The sequence below is a fragment of the Parambassis ranga genome, chromosome 5, assembly GCF_900634625.1.
Source record: "Parambassis ranga chromosome 5, fParRan2.1, whole genome shotgun sequence".
Taxonomy (NCBI): domain Eukaryota; kingdom Metazoa; phylum Chordata; class Actinopteri; family Ambassidae; genus Parambassis; species Parambassis ranga.
Window position 1 is genome coordinate 10,781,667 of NC_041026.1, and position 21,701 is coordinate 10,803,367.

The following is a 21,701-nucleotide window of genomic DNA, read 5'->3' on the forward strand; positions in this document are numbered from 1 at the left end:
GTTTGATTGTGTAATTACCCCAATTTTTTATTTCGCTCTAAATGTAATAGCTTTCTGCATAGAATCCAATCCTACAGTGAAAAATGTGCCAGAATATTTCACAGCTATTAACATCAAAAGCCAGTGTGTCTCGTGTGCATCCTGTCCTCACCCCAGTCACAGTTCAGGCTTCTGCCCCCTGTTTTTGGTGGTCTCTGCCATCACAGGAAGGTGGCCTGTTGAACAGTGGACCTGGGAGGAGATTGTAGGGTTTAGTAATGGAGAGGGGAAGGGGGGGGGGTTTGTCTGGTAAGATCCTCTCCATCTGTTCATCTCGGCAGCGTGTTTCTTCAGCGTACTGTGCCAGTTTTTGAGTCACTGTGCATGCTCTTCTAGTTCTACAGCAACCCAGGCATGAGTTCAGTATCCATTCAAATAGCCTCAGGCCTTATGTGGAGGTATGAGCCGAATAATCGGATTTAAAACTTGGGACACTTAAGTCCCTGAACACTTAAAGGCCAGCTTAAGCCAATTTACCTGGCATCGGGGCTTAGGATAGCCAATTTATTTCTTGGAGTAGGGTTGAACGATGCTGATATAGGGCCCAGGTTTCTCCCCTGAGTGTTAATGGCACGATGACTCACAGGAGATGATGTATATATTAACCCACCTTATCACAGCTACAATAAGAGGGACTGCAGGTGCAATGTCCTTTGCTGGCTGAATGGACAAACACAGTAGCCATGAGGCAGTAGTCATAACCACCATTTGTTACTACACCCCCTCCATCCTTTAACCTTCAGTGCCTGAATGTCACACTGGGAAAATCACATAATTGTACAGGAATGTGTAAAAGTAAGGTGAATTGATTGCTAATGTGCCTGACTGCATTTGGCTTTCAAGTCCAGCAGAGTGGAAGCATGACCATGAGAATCAAATATTTTACGGGCTCTTTCCTTTTTTACAAGTGACTCCAGGAATGAAGATTTATATCGATCCGTTCACATATGAGGACCCCAACGAGGCTGTGAGGGAGTTTGCAAAGGAGATTGATATATCCTGTGTGAAGATTGAACAGGTCATTGGTGCAGGTAATGGAAAGAAATCTCACAGAAACGTGCATGGAATATGTTGTCAGCTGATTTATAAATAGAAGTGCTAGATGCATGAAAGCTGCTTCTTTTTAACTTCATACTTTGATGGAACTCTACGTAACCTCTTCACAGGGGAGTTTGGGGAAGTGTGCAGCGGCAACCTGAAGCTGCCAGGTAAACGGGAGATGTTTGTAGCCATAAAGACCCTGAAGTCCGGCTATACAGAGAAGCAGAGGCGGGACTTCCTGAGCGAGGCCAGCATCATGGGCCAGTTCGACCATCCCAATGTGATCCATCTGGAAGGAGTGGTCACCAAGAGCAGCCCCGTCATGATAATCACAGAGTTCATGGAGAATGGATCTCTGGACTCCTTCCTCAGGGTGAGCACGCTGATTTTTTTTTTATATATATATATAATTTTTACTGTATCAAAGCTGATATAAATATTTCACTGCAGAACATCATCATGCCATTTCAAGGTGGTGTTATATTTACAGCTAACAGTTGGCCATATGGTGATAATGACACACTGCTGCTAATGTTTGATATCACACTGACACCAGAGCTGTTTGTGCTAACAGTAACATTATCTTCTCAAACTGACAGGAGGAGCTGCTTCACTGATTAGAAGCTCAGAGGTCTCAGTTTGAGGCTTTTTATTGTGACAAGCCTAAAAATTGATATGATGATCTTAGCTTAATGAGACTTTCTGACGACTCTGTCCAGTGGTGTCTGTTACAGTAGACAGCTGCAGAGCTGTCTGCTAACTGCCTGTCAAACGCTGACAGGAGGAAATCACCCCTGCTGCACACAGATCATGTTTTCAACCAGAAAGGAAGGAAGAGATATGTGTTTTTATAAGAGACATAGAATTCAAATTACTGTAATTAACCACAAGTAAATCCACCACTAATTCTATGCTTAGACATATATACTTGAAAAATGCATATACCCCTTCCGTAATTTTAATTTTTAATTTAAATGTAATCATTCCACTTCATTAATTCATGGCCTTGCTCAGTAGTTTCACCTTATTTATTTATGCATGTCAAGTAGTTTTACAAGTTACTGTGTAATCCTTTTCACTTCCTGTAATCTGAATTTTTCCCAGTTAACACACAATAATAACAACAAAGGGAAGAGTCTTAGAAAGACGCTTGCATCCCTCTGCCGTGTACATGTTCTTATAGGTATTACATTATTTCTCCACCCTTACTCTCGAGCCAATAATATGCTGTTCTCACAAGTCCATTGGATATTTTTAATTTCCATAATCCCCCCACAGAAGCTTATTACAGAGAAGCGTCCACACTCTTCACATTTACGACCCATATAAATAATTAAAAGACTTTGCAGGACTTTAAATGAGATGTCAGATGTTTAAAAAAATGAAGCTGGCTATGAGATGAGATGTCAGACAACCCTTCACCGTCTGTCTTGGGATGTTAGTGGAATAAAAACAAATCTTTTTGGGATGAGATAATTTTTTTTTGTATGCTTTCATCTGCCCTTAATAGCACACTTTGCATTTTCTTCTGAGGGCTTCTGAGTTATGGAAACTGTGGATGTATGATCAGTGTCCAAAGGAAGGGGGTTATTTTTAGGTAAACCTCAAATTATGTAAAAGGAAGCGTCTGTTTGATGTGACACGCAGAGTATAGAAGTGTAAAAATGCCACATTGTAAACTAGCGCAAGCCTCCGCCTTACTTGAGGTAAAAATCTATGCTTTGTTTTTTTTTTTGTGTGTGAAAATCAGTTTATGTCTTTTAAGACTAGAACTACAGTTTAACTCTTTCTCTGCTGCCCAGTTCCTACTACAAAGCCACCCTCCTGAGACAGACATGCACATGTCAGCTCACCGTTGAGTCTTTATTTACATTCTGCCTCCGACCTCTGAGACACAAAGCATCAGCTCTTTTTGGAATTTGATCTTGCAGTGAAGGGTGTTTGTGTGCATGTAGATGTTTGCTAAACACGTTTGACAGCACAATGTATTCAAAACAACAGGGGAACCTCTGCAGCACCCCACGGTGACAGTTTATGACAACAACTGCTGACAGTGTCAAAGCCTCTAAACATGGATCGTGTCTTCTCTGAGGTGATTGGTGGGTGGTTGTTTAAAATGGTCGCTGCAGTCTGCTGCTGAGCTGCCTGCTGAGGGGTTGTTGTCTCCCCTGCTGCCTCCTGCCGAAAAAAAAACCCCACAGGGCAGGTAGAGCAGGAGCAGATCGATCAGAGCTGAGGTGGTGTGTGGAGCCGAATATAAGCTGGAAAAGAAAGGCAATCTCTGATGTAAGATATGATTTTCACTTACATTTTTTCTAGCTAACCTGACCTCACAGACTTTAGAGGAATCTTTCCAATTAAATTATATGCAAACATAGCATTCAGATAAGGTGGGAATGTGTATTTGTGAGAAAGGTTTCATGAATAATGCATTCTGCTTAATTGCTGCGGTACACCAAGAGCAGCAGCTTGACGTGAGGAGAAGCAGCCACTCGGCTAATGAGCAGCAAAGTGTTTGAAAGAGAAAAAGGTTAGAGGAATTCGTCTGTGCTCTGGGCTCTGCCTGCCTGCCCTTCCTATTACCTCTCTTAGCCTTTCTGTCTGTCCACACCCAGCCCTGAGCTCCCATGCTCCATTCTCTGGATTCTCCTGTTTTCCGGCCGTCGTGGTGGGTGGTGGGGGAGAGTGCAGGTGTGCGCGGTTGGAGGCACAGCTGCACCACTGCTCCAGACGCTCCCCATGCATGGGGTAAAGCCCTTACCAAACCATGGAGGGGAACAGCTGTAGACAGCCAGCGGACCAGACCCCGCTTAGTCCTACCCAGCCCTGCCGAGGCCACTGGAGCCCAACCCAAACCTGCAGCACTGAAACTAATACTTGATAGTAACTCTTTGTGTTAACCCTGTGTGGGCAGGGGTTCCAAGTAAATCTATGTCAGATCTGTTCATGTGTATGAGGGAGTTCTAAAAGAAGCATCACATGAAAGGAAGGTACATTACACTTGATTTAGTGTAACAATCATTTTCAATATTTTATCATACACTAGCAGTGTTTAGAGATTTACTTATACCATGTGCTGGCTGCAGGAACCTCACTCAAAGACTCAAAGGCATGTGGAGAAAGGGTCAAGGCACAAAACAATAAAGAACAGTAGGATCTTTACAGCAGTTTGAAAGGCTAAAAAGCTTTACGTGGCAAACCTTTACTTTGTTAAGGGGCCGTCTATGTGACAACTCTTCACACATAAACAACATAGAATGATTGACAATGAATCCCCCCAGATGACATGATATATTTGACTATAAAAACAATAGTCCAGACTTTCACCATTGAGGGTTTTTTCCCCTTTTTTTGAGGTTTAGGCATCACAGCTGCTTACTTAGGTTTGAATAAGTTTGTGTTTTAGGCTAAAATTTACATGCACTACATTCATATTCCCACAAGAGGAGGATAGCTGTGTAAACATTCGTCATCTCAATTGTCTTCAGTGTCAGAAACACAAATCTCAATCTCCTTGTTGAAAAGATGATGGCGGGTTATTATTGACACCTGCCTATATATGGGCTGTGGGTTTCTTGTTATTAAAGTGTGATGATGTGTTGCAGGCAGTTTGACACAGTCTCTCTCTCTCTGGAAAATGTGTCCTTATGACTTTAAGTGTTGTAACACAGAATGTCTCTTTTCCAGCAAAATGATGGGCAGTTTACAGTGATCCAGCTGGTTGGCATGCTACGTGGGATCGCCTCAGGCATGAAGTACCTCGCCGACATGAACTATGTGCACCGCGACCTCGCTGCACGAAACATCCTGGTCAACAGCAACCTTGTGTGCAAGGTGTCGGACTTCGGCCTCTCGCGCTTCCTGGAAGACGATACCTCCGACCCTACATACACTAGTGCTTTGGTATGAAAGTATTACCTTCCCACTCATGACCCTGAAGCTGCTTCAAACTGTCTCCTAAAGAGTAGATTATTCTGTAAATGAGAACTTGCCCTGATTGTAAATCTCATTCATCTGGTCCTGCCATAAAGTTTTATGAGTTATTTTAACGGTTGAACCCAGTTGGAGAGACACACTACAGTGCACTCCTACACTGCTCTCTCTATCAGGACAAACATCACCCCTTCACCTGTTCCTCCCTTCCTCCTCCAGTATTTTATGTACCACGCTTCCCTCCCAGGGGTTTTGTTATATCCATCTCCCAGTTTGGATTACCATCAGCATTGTTGCGGTGAACGGTGTCTCTCTCCGGAGCCAGGACACTGTGACGGTCGGGTTTCGGTCTCGCTTCCCTCACTGAGGTTGTGCCCTTTGTGTTCACAGGGAGGGAAGATTCCTATCCGATGGACTGCACCCGAAGCGATCCAGTACAGGAAGTTCACCTCTGCTAGTGATGTGTGGAGCTATGGGATCGTCATGTGGGAAGTCATGTCCTACGGAGAGAGGCCTTACTGGGACATGACCAATCAAGATGTATGTATTTTACTAGCTATTGTCATTTTTAAACGCAGAAACATTTTTAGATGTGGCCTCACTACACACAAATTTTGGCTTCTTAAGTTTCAATATAGCCTCAAATTCCTCGGAGATGCGGATCTGTTTTCTTTTAGCTAAACAGCAGCTTTCACACATGGGTTTTATATGAAAATTCCCCCACACTCACCACAGAGACATAATCAGATCATTTGAAATTCACAGCAGTGCTCAGTGGACAATTTCTGCTCTTGACTGGAGCCTCCATTTCCTATCTCCCTCTGGGCAGTGGAGGAGTGAGCAAATTATGGGGAAAGAGATAATGAAAATAGTTTCAAATTGAAAGTGAGAACACTAATGTGCTAAGAGGAACTGAGGACCTCAACGGTTATCTTATTAGCAGCTCCAGATAGTGTTTCTGCTCCATCGGGGTCCTCGTTTGGAGGTCTCATGAATGAGATTAATCTGGGTCTGAATGGAGCTTCTTAATGGGCCCGATAATGAGCAGGGGATTGCAAGTCCTCGTCACAAGTGTCCTCTGGGTTGTTCCACTCGGTTAACCGTGCACCACCTCTGTGCGCTCCCTCCACCAACAACATCAGAAGGGCCGAGGCAGACGCATCTTTAAGGTGGCTTCAATGAGAGAGAGCATTAAATACTCTGAAAAGGCCAGAGATGAAGTCACTGCTGGCAGAGTGATGGTGGAAATGTGAAGTAGGTGAAATGAGGTTTATGTTCTCAGTGACCTAAGTGGTGTTTCACAACTCTTCACAAGTGGACTTAATGTGGTGATTTGTGAACAAATTTATAACTATTAATGTTTAAATAATAACTACAATGAATATCTTTGCCTCTTAGTAATGCACATAGTAATGACTGCAGCAGTTGTTTTCACCACATGTTGAGAGGCACAGATCCTCTTGTTATTTACTTCCTATCAGACATGACTGTAATGAACTTCAGAAGCAATAACATAGTGAATGTAACCCCATAAACCCCATGTTGCACTTTTAATTAACACTGTAACTCTGAGGTAGTTGTGCCTAAATATTTATATTCTATCTAATACTACAATACTGTATTCAGAAATATTGTTCTTTTAACTTCACAATATTATATTGGGACAGATGGTGATATTTCAAGCATGTAAGTGTTCATGGAGATGAAAAGGTTATTACAGACAAGTCAAATCAGGGAAGGTTTTAGGCAAGCTAACAGCAGAAATAAAAATAAAAAGGCCACACAAGGTACAAAGACAGTCTGACAGAAGACAAAAACACTAAAAAGAGGCAGTATGGGTAGACTGAACCAAGAAATCCAGAACACATATACAGCCTATACATAATGACAGATACACAGATAAACAATAAAGCGTGAAGAATATGATCGTTGTATTGATAAATATGTACTTTACTACATGTGCTGCAGACAGTGTTTATATCACTGCCAAAGGGCACTCTGCAGGACAAACACCATACAGAAATTGTTCTGAGCATTTTTCCAGCAGCCAACATATCACTAAAGATAGCACATATTCCACTACACTAATTTATCTGCTGCAGTTTAAGACTTTTCCTTAAAAATCTAAAAATAAATCAATGGTTTAGCTCTCTTCCTGAAAGCAGAGTCTGCTCAGAGTGCCCTTGTCAGGTCTCAGATTTTTATGAGCACTTACGTTAACAGTTCCTGCCTTTATTCAAACAAAACTGCAAAGCTTAGACAGAAGTCCAAATAAACGAACACAGAATTTTTCCCCGATGCATTAATCATCTCATACCGCCTCCTGTTTATCCTGTGAGTTTTTGAAAAGGATCAGAGCGTTACATTCAGAATCACTGGAGTATGAAGCAGTAAACTAGCTTTGTCTCGTTCAGCCAAACACGAGGTGGCTGCTGCACAGTTTTATACCTTCAGTCTCCTCTTTTTAGAGCCTCGTAAAGACCCTTGGATATCTGTGTCTCCCCCTCCCCTGCAGGTTATCAACGCCATAGAGCAGGACTATCGACTGCCTCCACCCATGGACTGTCCCAGCGCGCTGCACCAGCTCATGTTGGACTGCTGGCAGAAGGACCGCAACAACCGGCCCAAATTCAGCCAAATCGTCAACAACCTCGACAAGATGATCCGCAATCCCAACACGCTGAAGGCCATGACCCCTTTATCTTCAGGGTGAGTGACAGGAGGGCCGTTAATCTGATCTGTTTGTGTGTGAGTTGCTGCTGTTTGCATTGTCTAGTTTTAAATGTGTGTTTTTCTCATTCCCTTGCCCTGTCCTTCACTCTCTGTGTGGCATCTGCATTCTATCGTGTCCCCTTTGAGTCTGGCATCATCACTGATCCGGATAACGCCTAGAACAATGTGATGCGTATGAATTTCTCTCCATATAAAAACTTCTCACAGGAAATCCATTGCCTTGCTGCAGTGTCATCCGTGGCACTGTTCACTTTCGCCGAACACAGTTGTCTCTTGTTTCTCCTGGCGCCGAGCGGTTATGTAAATTAAAGCCTTTTGGTTTGATAGATCAGATCCTTCCCACGAATGCTTTGGGCGAATCCTGGATAGAAGCCGTTGTGCAGTTTTCAAAACAAAACATTTTCAAGCGTTTTTGCTCTGGGTGTTAGTTTCCTTCATGAGCCAGGGTTTACTGATTTCCATTATCCCTGTCTGTACTTTCATTTGTGGTGGAGTGCAGGACCCGGGGCCAGATTTTCCACAGACACTCATGAATATATTGGCTCCCTGAAGCCTATCACTTCATTTGGAAAATACCCTTTATGAGGAATCAGTTTGGAAAATATTGGTTCATGGATAAGGCCGCTGGGAAGTTCTGTGCTGCGCTTTTGAAAATGTAATGTAATAATTCACATTTGGATCATACACAGGTGGTCTGGACCGACTGTGATGTTAAACCTGCCACTTTGTATCATCATTACTCTTAATGGCTGCTGCTTGTGTGTGTCCCCCCCCACCCCTCTTTAGAGTTCATCTCCCACTCTTGGACCGCAGCATCCCAGACTTCTCCAGCTTCAGCAATGTGGATGAGTGGCTGGATGCCATCAAGATGGGCCAGTACAAAGACAACTTTGCCAACGCTGACTATACTACATTTGATGTGGTGTCTCAGATGACCATGGAGTAAGTGCTGATGATTCCTGGTATGCTGTGTTTGATAAGCACAGGGGGGTTTGCTCTGTCTCACATATCCCTAAAAGCTGAACGAGCACCAGACTCTGCCTCTGGCCTCCCGTCTATAAAAGACGCCAGCTCTGCATGTAATTAGCAGATCGTAATATTGCAGTTGAGAGGCTGAACAGTGGGGACAATAGCTCCGAGCTATAACATAACGCTGCCCTTTATTCTCTGCCATGTGTTCAGCAGGCCTCTCTTTGACCTCAGTTTTAAGATTGAGGAAAAAATATGGGCTGAAATGGTAGAAGAAAGAAATCTGCAAACTTATAAAAAGTTTGGAACGCCACATGTAGAGAAACAGATAAAAATCAAGGGAAGAGGAATTGCATTGTTTTATGAATAAGAGAACGATGTTGTGGGGCTGATGCCACGTCCTTGATACAATGCGGGACTGTTTGTTTTGGCAACAATGCTTAACCTCTGCCCTGAATGTTGTGTCTACGGTAGACCTGAGTGAAAGAGATGTTGTGAATCTGTCATTCTGAGCGTTTGTCTCAGTGGCGTGAGATGGGTGGAGTTTTTACCACATCAACCGGAAAGTTTCAGTCACAGAAAATCGGACATCCAAACATTGTTTTTGTGCTTGTGTAAGCTGCACAACTGTTCCCAGTTAGCTTCAGTCTGCGTTCCATTACTGCCATCTGTCTTATTCTGTTTTTATTTTGTCATTTGTTGTGATACAGCATGTTTTGGCTGGTGCCATTATATTTAGATAAATACATTTATATAGCAGAGATGTAGTTAGAGGGATTCTGAAAGCCTGTTTTTTATGGCCTGTAGTAACATCAGCCTGACATCTGCTTCTGTCTCCACTCACAGTGACATCCTGAGGGTCGGAGTGACGTTAGCAGGCCATCAAAAGAAGATCCTCAACAGCGTCCAGATGATGCGTGCACAGATGAACCAGATCCAATCAGTGGAGGTTTGACCCTCCAGAGTGGAGCAGAGGGGGAAAAAAAGGAAAAAAATAGAAAAAGAAATGGCGGTTGGGATGCAGGGCCCTGGGCGTGGAGGATGGAGTGGAATTCTTTTGTTTTTTTCTTGCGTGACAGTGTGTCTGGTCTTCCCACCAGGCTAGCATTCATCCCCCGTTCTTCACTCCCCCTCTCCGCTTCCTCCTCCTCCTCTCACCCCCCTCTCCCTCACCCTGACTCTCCCTCCATCCATGGGATCAGCTGTGAAAAGTGTCCACGCAAAGAAGATGGTCCCACAGCCAAAATCACGGAAGGCTCAAAAGTGACCAGCAACTCGTTTTTTTTCTCAATCTTCCACCAGTTTTCATTTGATGTTAAACTTTCTTTTTCGGTTTGTTGTTCTGATAATTTTGTAAAGAATTTTTTAAAGAAAAAAAAAGAAGAAAAACTGACAAAGGAAAGGAGTTTATCTAAATTTATAGATGATATAAGGTTGTACACTAGAAGAACTGAGTAGGAAAGCTACCCTTTAAAAGGGCAAAAAAGAAAAAAGTAAACAAGGCGGAGTTGAGGAGACCATCCTCGACAAGGTGTGGATATTGTCTTTGTTTTTAAGTTTTTTTGGACATCATGTGGAGTTCTCTCTGTGGCCTTCTGAAAGGCAAACTGTAGAGGAGACTGGGGGACCCGACGTGCACGCCCAAACTGTTTCCACAGGAAACTAAATAAAAAAAAAAAGAAGAAAAAAAAACAACTGACTGCTTTTGGCATAGACTGATGTCATTCATTCAGACTACAGTGAAATCAAGAAAAAATATTCTCATTGCAAGTATTTTCTATATTGTGTGACATTTTGTGATGAAGATTCCCTCTCACCATGCTTCCTTTTCACGGTGAAATATTCACAACCTGCCAAATAGAACTCCTCCTCACACCCACCCCCTGTCATGATCCTGTACTGTACATATCAGATGCACTTGACCTGCCATAACATGAGAGAGCGATGTGTTCAGGAGGATTCTAAGTCGTCGGTTTCTTTCCTTAACTTCTGAAAAAAATAGCTTACACCACTACCCAGATTCACACACAAGAAGAAACAGGTTCTACTGTTTACATACAGACATGAAGACGCTGTTTTCAGCATCCTCCCTCATGTTCCTCATCTCCAGTGCACATGTGGCACACACACATGCACCAAGAAGAAGCTCCTGAAGGGACTCGTTGTTTGATAGCATGCTGAGTGAGTGCTTAATTTCACAGTGCTTTGATTTGCTGCAATTACTAGAAGTCTGTTTGGTGAGAGCTTGGATTTGACACACTTTACAGAGTATAATGTGGCTGCATTATATTCACTCTTCTTCCAGTTTTCCTTTTTGAAAACACACACACTTATGTTTAAAGTTAATACCACCACACACACACACACACGCAGTCATAAGTATTCTTTACAATCAAGATGTTCAATGAATGAAAAAATCAAAGGTGTTATATTATTGTAATTTCTGTATGGATATTTTTGAAATATTACGATGATTTTTTTTTCCTGAACTGAGTCCTCTGTTTGACTCCAACAAACACTCCTGGATCTTCCATTAATGCTTTGAGTTTATTTTTGAGACATGAATCATGTTGGTGCACAGAACCGTGTAGATAAAACAACAACGCCTGGGTTTCATTTTATAGACGGTATATGCATTCATTGTGAACAATACGGCGCTGTCAATCATTGTTTGTGTTGTTGTCAGTAACCTGTTGTTAAGGGGGAAGATGGGTGTTTTGTAGCAATGCAGTCGGTTAGTCATCTCATACCCAGCCAGTATATGATATCAGAAGCTCTGAGCTCCCACTGGGTTCCGCTCTGCGACCTGACAGCCAGACACGGACGTCCAGCTGTGAGCCATCGGTCAGATGTGTCTGTTCACAGCGGGGCTGCCGCACCCCGATCACAGCCGCTCGGTCCGGGTGCTGATTCCCCCCCCCCCCTCCTCCTCTCTTGTCCTCTTGATCATATACATGCCTGTCGGCCACCTGTCTACCGCTTCCACTGATCTCCACGTCGCCGGCCTGCACCAGTTGTCCGGTTTCATCTCTGCGTGTTTAAAAGCATCAACAGCAGCAGGCAGACTGACGCTCATCAGTTGTGTCTTGTCCTGATGCTGCATGCCACCGATTATGTGGAACAGGTTCCTCCTCTACTGGGCAGTGCTTCCCATGTTACCAGTATTTACCACACACAGCCTCAGCACCACTCTGTTATCCTTCCTTTCATTCTCACCAGGCCAAAAATTTTGTATTTCCCTCTGCTCTGCCACTCTCTGCAGTGCAGCACATCAGAACAAAGATTCCTCTGGAAGCTTTTCATAACACGTGAAACCAGAGGAGGAGACTCATGAGCTGTTAAGTCAAAGCTGAGAAGCGAGTGAGAGGTGATACTGTGACCTAAATGCCACCGATGCCAACATGCAGTTTCTCTTTGCAAAACTTTAGATTATGTTCCTTTTCCATTTCTCAACACTTAGCAGCTCATCAGTTTTATTTAGCGAGGCTGTACGTCTTCTCATGGTACAGCAAATATTCCATCGTCAGGAAAAACACTTAGTGTTCAAGAAATTAATCTCAAGGATACACACACACACACTCACACACACACTGGTGAGGTTTTGCTCTAGCCCCATTAAAGCTCATTCAGATTCTTGCCCATGAATGCTGCCAAGACTCTGAGTTATTAATCAAGCAATTATCCTTGACGTTTGCTTGAAGGAACTACCTAAGACAGGGTGGGCAGATAAACTCACTGCTTGTGCTGAAATTGTTTTTTTTTTGTTGCACACTGTTTTCTTGCAGCTAAAAAAGGCTTTTTTGTGGTTGCAGGGTTGATGTAAAAGGAGAAAAACTTGGAAGAATTGTTGCAGATCAGTCTCAGCAATGATCAATAGGCCTTCACAGAAGGAGTAACTAATTCATCTTTTTTCAAAGAATGTTCTCTTTCTGTGATTATTCTTTTACTCCCTCTGAAATCAGAACAAATATTTTACATTTTTGTGTTACAAATGTTGATGGTTTGTATCAACACAAAGGAGTTAGAACCCTTTCCCCCTCCTCATTCACTTTTCACAAACAGTGTGCACTGTTTAACCTGCCATGTGTAGTTTTCATGTGGGATTTTACAGCTCCAAAGAACGCCATCTGCTCACTTTTTAATAGTTTTCCTCTGGAATTGAAAGTCGATGCATTGCGGTTGTGACGCCACTTTGCCAACTGCACTTTTCAGCAAAACATATTGTACGATTCTCCTCTTACATCTGTGAAGCAAAGCGCTCAGCCCTGCCCTCACTGTGTGCCAATTTTTCTGAAGGACGGCGGAAAACCGTTAAGTCTCAGTGTTACAGTTACATGATAGTGTGCATAAACATGAGCGGTGCCAGGCTGTACCCGCTGGGCTGCGTTTGAACACCACCTAACTACAGTGTGAAGTCTGTCTGCCTCCTGTAGTGGGAGAAAGAAAATGTCTCCTGTTGTAATGGCTGCAGCACGAAGCACCAGAGCACCCTCTACTGCTGCGGTGGTCAAATGGAGCATTTTGGAATCCAGAGAGAGAGAGTGTGTGTTTGTGTGTGTGTGTGAATGCTGCAGCAGGCAGAGTTCCACTGTTCACTTCAGCAAGCTGCTGATGGACAAACGCTGGCTGCTGCTCAGAGCAGGCCTGCGTCTCTCCCTCTGTTGGACAAACTTTTGTACCACTCCTGCCACCTGTGTTCCCCAAAACAACCCTGTGTTCCTCCTCTGTTCTCTCCTCTCCTTCTCCCCCTTCACCCACTACCCCTGCCCCTCTGGCTGTTGGTTAGTGCAGGCAGGGGTTCTCTATGTGTTCTCCTGGTCTGTCAATGCCCACATTATAGACCAGTGCCGGTTCAGACCACTGTGACTGATGTGGGAGATCCTGTATTTCTGTATAAATGTATATTGACTGTAACCCTGTGAATGATGTAACAATTTCATTATTTGTAATATTGTCATTGGTTTATTTTCTAAAAATGGAAAGCCCAACTTGACTCTCCTCAATAAAAAAAATAAGATCTGTTATAAAATGAAGCAGTGATAAGTAGTTAATTATTATTAAAGTTTACAATCGACAGATGTATGTGTTTTGTATATTAAAACGAGAAAATCTGTTGAATCACAAATACTTATACACCAGTACAAAAGTAATGATTGGTTATGATTCTGTAGGGTAACAATATTGGGAGTCAGCATGGAAATGTGTGGATGTATAGGCTACTTAAATTCAAGGAGCCAATGTAAATACTAATGATTTAGTTTATCCTTTGTGCATTTTTAAATATGACCATATGCTATTTTGATAGAAAATGTGTTTTACATTTAGTATAAAAGTAAGAAAAAAAATAAACTTTTGTTTTTACAATGTTTAAATTAATTAGAAAATCGCTTATGCAGGCAGCACTTCCGGTAATCAAAGTTCAAAGTTCAAATGAGCGCGTAGTGCCGGTGGCGCATGCGCAGTCACCGTCTTCTTGATATAGGTAAACTAGCTAGCTGCCATGTTACCTGGCAGGTCTGTTGCTAGCTAGAAAACAAAGCTGGACAAACGAAGGACGTACTAAAAAAGTTTTACATCGAGAAAGAGGAGAACAGAAAAACGGAGCTAGGGCTTCGTCTTCTCACTATTTTAACAGAGTTTCACTCGCCTGTGGACGCTCAGGTGCCGCTGCTGTTGTGGGTATATCATTTTCAGCATTAGACGAACCGCCATGTTTGTCCACTCAAACAAACACAAGAAACAGGTAAGAGATGCTACTTAGTTGTGTTGTTTGTGAAATTAATGAAAATAATATTTATTAAATGGAGGTACTATTTCCAACTACTGAATTGTGTACGCTTTTTGACAGAGAATAAGCCAGCTAGCTGTGAAATTTAAATGTAAGGTTTCCGCCATTGCTTTTGACTCAAGGAGTCATGATTCATATTGCTAATTTGTCACTGTATTAAATGTATAAAAGCAAATTAATTATTATAATAAAATTATTATTTTGATTTAGTAAATAGGAGCATTTGTCATATTAGACATCTGTCTCCTATTCAGGTAAATGATTATAAAACCAGCCTTTTTTTTAGGTACTTACTATTTTTAGCAGGGTGAACATTTTGGGCTTTTGATTATTAAAGCTTATCTTATTTTATGCACGGTTGCCTGTCACTTCAACGAACTTCTTCTGCAGTTATTGCTCCATGAGTGAATAATTAAAAATATTCAGCCTGACATTAATTTTTATGTAGGTTAAGGTTAAAAAAATGTCAGCAGTAGTATTAAACTTTCAGTTTTACAACTCTTACTTGGACATTTTATTTACACTCAGCCCTTAAGAAGAAATCTTAATTAGAGCTAAACTTAAAATAAGTATTAATTCATCTAACTTTTAAGAATGGTCATAAATAATTACATAGTCACAATTCCCTCAACAAGAAGCAACTGCAGATCCGTGGTTAATTTCTGAGGTGAAATCATGTGAGCTAGCATCACTTCTCTGAGTGTATCCCCCTAACCAGCCTACTGCACATTGTTGTGCGGTTTTATGTCAGAAGTGATTTGACCAACAGTGCAGCCGTCTCTCCACAGCTCGGTTTCTTAAGTGTAGGTCAGACTCCCTTCACCTTGCTCTGAGATTTTGAAACCTCATTAGCAGTCGACGCGTGAAAGGCTGGAGACCTCGGCTTGACCCAGCGGAGAAAGGCGTGTGTGTTAAAAGGCTTTACCCCATGAGCAGGAGAGGAGGGGTCCAGGAGAGCGGGGGTGGGATGGGGACCCCACTGGTACGCCAAACCCTTTTCTACTGCTACCCCTCGACCACCCATAAGTCCCCAAACCTCCTTACACCTTGATGACTCAAGGCCCGGCACAGCCAGGCATGGGAACAAACAGAGAGAGGCTTTTCATCTGAGGATCATAATGTACAACTGGGGCAGGAAGGAGATTACAGGGTGTTACGTGACTAATGGTGTGTTTTCGCAGCTACTAGGCACAAACTAAAATTCATAGTTTAATTTAGGATCATACATTTGAGTTGTGGGTAGATAGATGGAGATGTTTTTCGTTGGTTAAATGATGGCTGAGTGGGATAAGTAGGATTTGTAGAGGTGCCGGCAGTCGTCTTCACAGGCATCCCATAATTCATAGCTGCATCTCTTTTGAGCTCTTATAGGTTATAAACAATTACAAGAAAAGGAACTGTGGCACAGAAGCTATGATTATGATCAAAATAATTCAGTGGTTGAACCTTAAGAAAAAGCACAGCAGTTAGATTCTGCCACATGCCACTTTTGAAGCATTTATTACTTTTTTTTTAAAGAATTATGTATTTGTGGGGCAGTTTATAACAATGTCAGCTTCTGTCATTCTGTCCATCAGCTAATGCTGATATATTACTTGATAGGCTTTTCAGTATCAGTTGATCAGAAACTGACCACTAAAACTGATACTTGGAAGAATGGTGTTCATTATTTAGTTGAATGTTTGGGGAGAAATAGGGTTAAAAAATAATATTAATAAAGTGATGGACTGGATGGATAGCTGATAGATTCATCCAAATATCCAACTCTACTACTAGAGCTATAACGGCTTATGTTGATGCGCATTTGGCAAAAAAAAAAGGACTTGTGGACATGAATGCATGTTCTGTGATGCAGAGGTTGATGCATTACCCACGCACAACAAACGGTGACCCACTTTGTGGATGTTGGAGGTTTTTTTGTTTGTTGTTATATTTGAAATTATGAGATAATTTTATTTGCAATTTTTATTATGAATTCCATGTATATTATATCAGAATCAGAATTTATATATTTATCCCTGAGGGGAAATTCTTTAACAGGATTTTTTTTATTATTTGTGTGCAGTTACAGGGTTTTCCCTGTTTCTGAATAGAACATATATTCGGCTGGAATAAATAAAACATAAAATCAACATAAAATGTTTGTTTTCCACATTGTAGAACCTGTGGTGAAGAGAAGAGAGTTTTGTGGAGGATGTCATATTTAAGCTCATGTTTAATAGATGTTAGATGAAGTACACATTAAAAAATGATTTGAATTGTATTTAAAAAAAAATACAATTCAAATCCTAAAAAAATAGCTCTAATGATTTACCTAAAGCCTCAATGCAAGAAAACTTTGAAAACTTTTAATTAAAGTTGAGAACCTGAAACATTCAAATATCACTTAAATAAATTAATAAAAAAGTGTAAAAAAAAAAAAATTAACATATGTTGCTTTTTTTTACACTTTTTTTGTTAATTTAAACAAGCATTTTAAATGTGTCCAGCAGAAAACTTTTAATCCTCTTACTCTCTTACAACTGCCACCCATTCACCTTTAAAGGCCATGTAATCCTTTAGTGACTTAAACAGAAAGTCACAACAACATGTCTTTACCGCAGCACTAACTGGAGGTGAACCAATTACTCATTTAAAATCAGCCACTTCAAAAAAAACAGCTGCACGACATCTGGAGTAAAATCTGGGCCAAACAAACCAGAAATGAGTAATTTTATAATAAAGATTGCATTTTTCGCTTTCTAATATGCCGCCTAGCCAACAGTCAGGGAAGTTAACAAGTTCTTAATAAAAGGTTTTAATTATTTTTTACAGCCTGGCAACTGAAAAAAACACCATCCTCACAAATACCCTGAAGTTTATGAGGCATTATTAAACCATTCTGAAATGCAAAATTTTAAATAGCTTATGTGAGGCCTAAAGCAAGAATGCTTCCCAGCACTGCCAAACATTCCTGGTAGCTGCTGTCTGGCCTTTACAGATGGCAGCAAATGTCCCTCGTTCACCAGACAGCCACAGAGGCAGGAGGTCACTGCAAATTTTCCATTATGGCGTCTGCGAGATGAAAAACTGTATGTGGCCACCTAAGGACATTAAGGCCAGCGTGAGCGAGTGAGGAAGAGTTCACCGGCTCATGTTGTGTAGAAAGACCTCCAAATGGGTCAGAACTGTCACAAGTCATTTCCATCATGTCCCGCTCCCGAAACATGATGGAGAGTGGAATTAGAATGAAATAAGACATAGTGATTCCTCCGGGCACAGGAGGAATGGATCTGCTTACCATGCAACTGCCCTTAATTGGCAAGAAGCTCAAAGGTTCGACCCCAGGAGCCAGATTTTAGGAGAGTTACGAGACAGTGGCTAATGCAGCACAGACTGCTAAAAGACCCCTTTGCCTGGATTGATGAATTAATGCGTCCAAGAATTCTGGACATCTGGGCCTGGGCTGCAGAGAATTACATTCAGCTCTAACTGGACTCTGGCTTTACTTAATACAGCCCAGCAGGTACAGTAAATAAGACTGAGAGGTTAATGTGGACCTTGCAGGGACCTTGGTTGTAAATAAAAGCCATGTTTGATCCGTGTTGTACACTGTTCAGGCTTGGCTGGGAAGTCGGAGTAGCATTTTAAACAGAAGCCATCACTCAAGGACAGACAACAGCTTTGTTGTAGATATTAATGATATGAACATGCCAAGTTCTTCTTCTAGCTAAATGTGTCCTGGGTTCTTTAGGCTGCACTGCAGGTGAAGAGAGATTTTAGTAACTGATTAATATGAATATTCATGCGTTAAATGATAGGTCCTTGTCACATGCAAGTGCAGTGACACAATGACATTCTGACATCTCAATGCAGAATGAACACTGTCTCTGTGACTCAGGGAGACATTTGAACTCTCTCTGACCGCTTTTAGAGTCCTTCAACCTCTTTTATTCTTAATTCCCTTCCACTTGAGTTACACAACCCACATATGCCAAGGTTGTGTCAGGCAGAACTGAAGGGGATATCTTTGCCCTCACTCTGGGTTTAAGACTGAGCACCATCTCTGCCTCAAGCTCCAGGAGGGTGCAAAGCACAGAGCTAAGTGAGAGGATGGGACTAGAGATGTCTGACCCATTTGGCAATACAGTCATGTTTTGACATTCACATTGCTATTATTTGATTTGATTTGATTTATTGTTTATTATCAGAAGAAGCAAAATTTAAATGACAATTTGTGTCACAATCCATCCATCAAAAAACAGTTCATGTTTTGTCCATCAGGGGAGTTTTAAAAGAATGGAGCTAGGCCACCATCTAGTGGCAAAGATACACAAGCACACCATTTGTTTCATGGCCTAAGAGCTCACAACCAAAATTGCTGTATTCACAGGCTCTCTTTTAACTGCAGATTTTTCTTTTTATCTCTAAATCAGATTATTAAACAGCCAAATGTGCTTCACAAATTTGACACAAACAACGCAGGCAATGGAAATGGTTAAAATCTTCAATGCTGTTGCTTCACAAACCACATCCAGTCACCAAAGTAGCTGATTTTTAGAATCAGAATCAGAAATATTCTATTAATCCCAGGGGGAAATTGCTTTGGTGATTACACATGAATAAATGTACCAGAAATCAGGAGCTGGAAGAAAGAACTGCAGGCGTTGACACTGTTGGGGGTGGAGCTTTAGAGAACAAAGAAATGTAATCAACAAGTTAGTCATCAATCATTTCACCTTTAAAATCGTGAGGCTTAGGATTTAGTTATTCTCAAACAAATGAGAATGAAAAATTGTTAATTTTAACTAAATTTTATAATGAGGCTTATTTTCTGTAGAAAAACAGCAAAATGCTACATCCACTTTCTGGAGACCAACCCAGGAAAAGAGGAATGCGTCTTGGACCTTCAGAAAGTGATGTGTCTTGATCACTGTCAAAATAGTGATTGTAGCTGCTTCCTTATCTTCATCATACAGTAGTTGTCTAGAGTAGTTGTCACTGTCTCCTTTTTTAGGCAGCCTACCAGCAGCATCCCAGGAAAAAAGGCCTGTGGTGCAGACCTCACTGATCAGGCTTTCCTTGCAGCCCATAGACTGTGCTTTTTTGTCTCTGGCTGGACATGGATAACCCAAGACTCATCCATGGTAACAAACTGCTCTGTGGCAGTGTGCTGCTGTGTTATTCATTGAGCTGTCAACATCATGGAGATCTTATCAAGGGTCTCCATTGTAGTGGCGGCAACCAGCCTTACAGGACAGGGATCATATTCCAGGCTCTCTCTGCTATGTTTGAATCTAGCAGTCTACCGCTAGACCAGGGGTACCCAATACATTGTTCGAAGGGAGTTCAGGTAGATAGCCTGCCATTCAAAATAATTACTCTGCTTAGGTGTCCTACTTTCTCCTGATTGGTTGTGTTGTTTCATGTTTGTGTATGTATGTAGGAGGGTAAATGACCTGAGCGCTGTTATTAACAAGAACTTTAAACAATGCACAGTTTTTGAGCCTTATCAAGAAAACCCGGGCAGACACTGGATGCTGCAGGCGAGAGATAATTTCCCTTAATTATGATGTCGGTGTACTGGTTGATTAGATCCACTTAACTGTAAAATTAATTAGCTACTGTCTAACATAAGTCCATTCATTAAAGACAGGCTGATTAAGCATTTTTGTGTAGGTAGATCACTTTGACTTGGTTATTGTAATAGTAGCTCGTAAGCCAAAAAAGTGTGGGCACTCCTGTTTCAGACCATGCTTTACAAAGGAGCCATCTTCCCCTTTGTGTTACCACCATGACCTTATTTAAACCACTTAAGACGGAGAGAACAGATGACTGCAAAGAGGATGATGAACCAGTTGTTTCTCAGTAAACCCTCTTGTGATTGTTCACAATTTTTGCTGATTTAATCATTAAATATTCGAACAGTAGTTTAGTGATTTACACATGTTGCAGGTGACATAACATAACAAACATAATGAATGTTACAATCTGAGAAATGTATGCCGCATTCTTATTTAGAGACATGATGCAGGCAGTAAATGCTGTGCAGTATAATTATGATTGTCACTCATAAAATGAGCCAGACATCAGTGGAATCTACATTGATACTGTTCTACTGCCAGCTTCTATCTGGCTATGGTGGGGGTTCCCCTCACAAATACAGACCATGTATTCTTGAAGAAAAAAATCCATCAGGGTGGCTCTACTCTTTACTCTCATCTCATTTTCCTGGAAAAAAAAAAACAGAATAAAAACAAACAACAAAAAACTTTCGATTTGGAAATCAGACACTTGCCAGAATCTTGGAAAACAAAGACACATCTGCCCTTCGGCCCAACAGCTGTTTGACATTATTTACATTAGTCTCTGAAACCATGAGAAAGACCAGGTGTTTCTCATGGCTCCTTTACAAGAAAGATGTAAATTCCCATAGTGAGGCTACATCTTTGCCAGTGCTATAGGATTTTCTCACCTGTGCCATTTGATGGTTAAAAGTGTCACCTGGCCTTATTTTCATTCCTGCAGACCGAAAGGTTCTTGAAGCCATGAAAAATGTTGTCAAACAATATTAAATTGAATTTGGTGAAATGTGTATAAAATGATGACAAAAACATGAAGAATACAGTCTGGAGTTTTGTAGAGTGCGAACAATAATGTTCTTAGAAAGCATGAGACCTGTCAGAACTTTTGAAATATGATGTTTACATCTATCTAGCTACTCAAAGACAAACCACAGGAGACAAATGTTGATGTCCAGTTGAAATATTCTACCAGATGGGGGCAGTGTTTGACAACTGGTCAACCTGTGTTACACACTGGAGGACAAATCTTCCTCCAAGGTCTCTGTCTGTCTAGACAACTGGCAATTTTCTTCTATTTTGTGGAAGCAAGCAAAAAGAGTCTGAACATTTCTACCTGTATGGTTTAAACAGACAACTTCGCAGCTTATCCGTTGTTGTCACGTCTGACCTGATGAAATTTGTCAACAAACAAAATGGAACTGAAATTGGACTTCAAGGAGAAACACAAGGCATATGGGACAACAGTCGAAGCGGGCTGATAAATGTCAGCAGCAGTAATATCTTCTCTCCTGATCTCCGGTCAGCTGGAGACAGTGGAGGAATATTTTAAGATGCGGTGAGGCGTGTCATCTAGTCTCAACAGATTTTCTGGGACTGGTTGTAATCCAGGGAAGGTCATGGCTCACCTTTAATCT

The 21,701-nt window shown here is 41.5% G+C and overlaps 1 protein-coding gene across 3 annotated transcripts in view; it reads left to right on the forward strand.

The window, feature by feature from the left end:
- Positions 1-10,394, forward strand: part of ephb2b (eph receptor B2b) — a 115,846-nt gene extending 105,452 nt beyond the window's left edge. For 2 of the 3 annotated variants that reach the window (XM_028405030.1, XM_028405027.1), the window contains exons 10-16: positions 948-1,070; positions 1,206-1,453; positions 4,768-4,983; positions 5,404-5,553; positions 7,529-7,722; positions 8,533-8,688; positions 9,562-10,394. In XM_028405030.1, the coding sequence (XP_028260831.1) occupies positions 948-1,070; positions 1,206-1,453; positions 4,768-4,983; positions 5,404-5,553; positions 7,529-7,722; positions 8,533-8,688; positions 9,562-9,670 (1,196 nt within the window). In that variant the 3' untranslated portion in view covers positions 9,671-10,394. The remainder of the gene's footprint in view (positions 1-947; positions 1,071-1,205; positions 1,454-4,767; positions 4,984-5,403; positions 5,554-7,528; positions 7,723-8,532; positions 8,689-9,561) is intronic. The other variant, XM_028405031.1, reaches the window with a different exon arrangement.
- Positions 10,395-21,701: the final 11,307 nt, after the last annotated feature.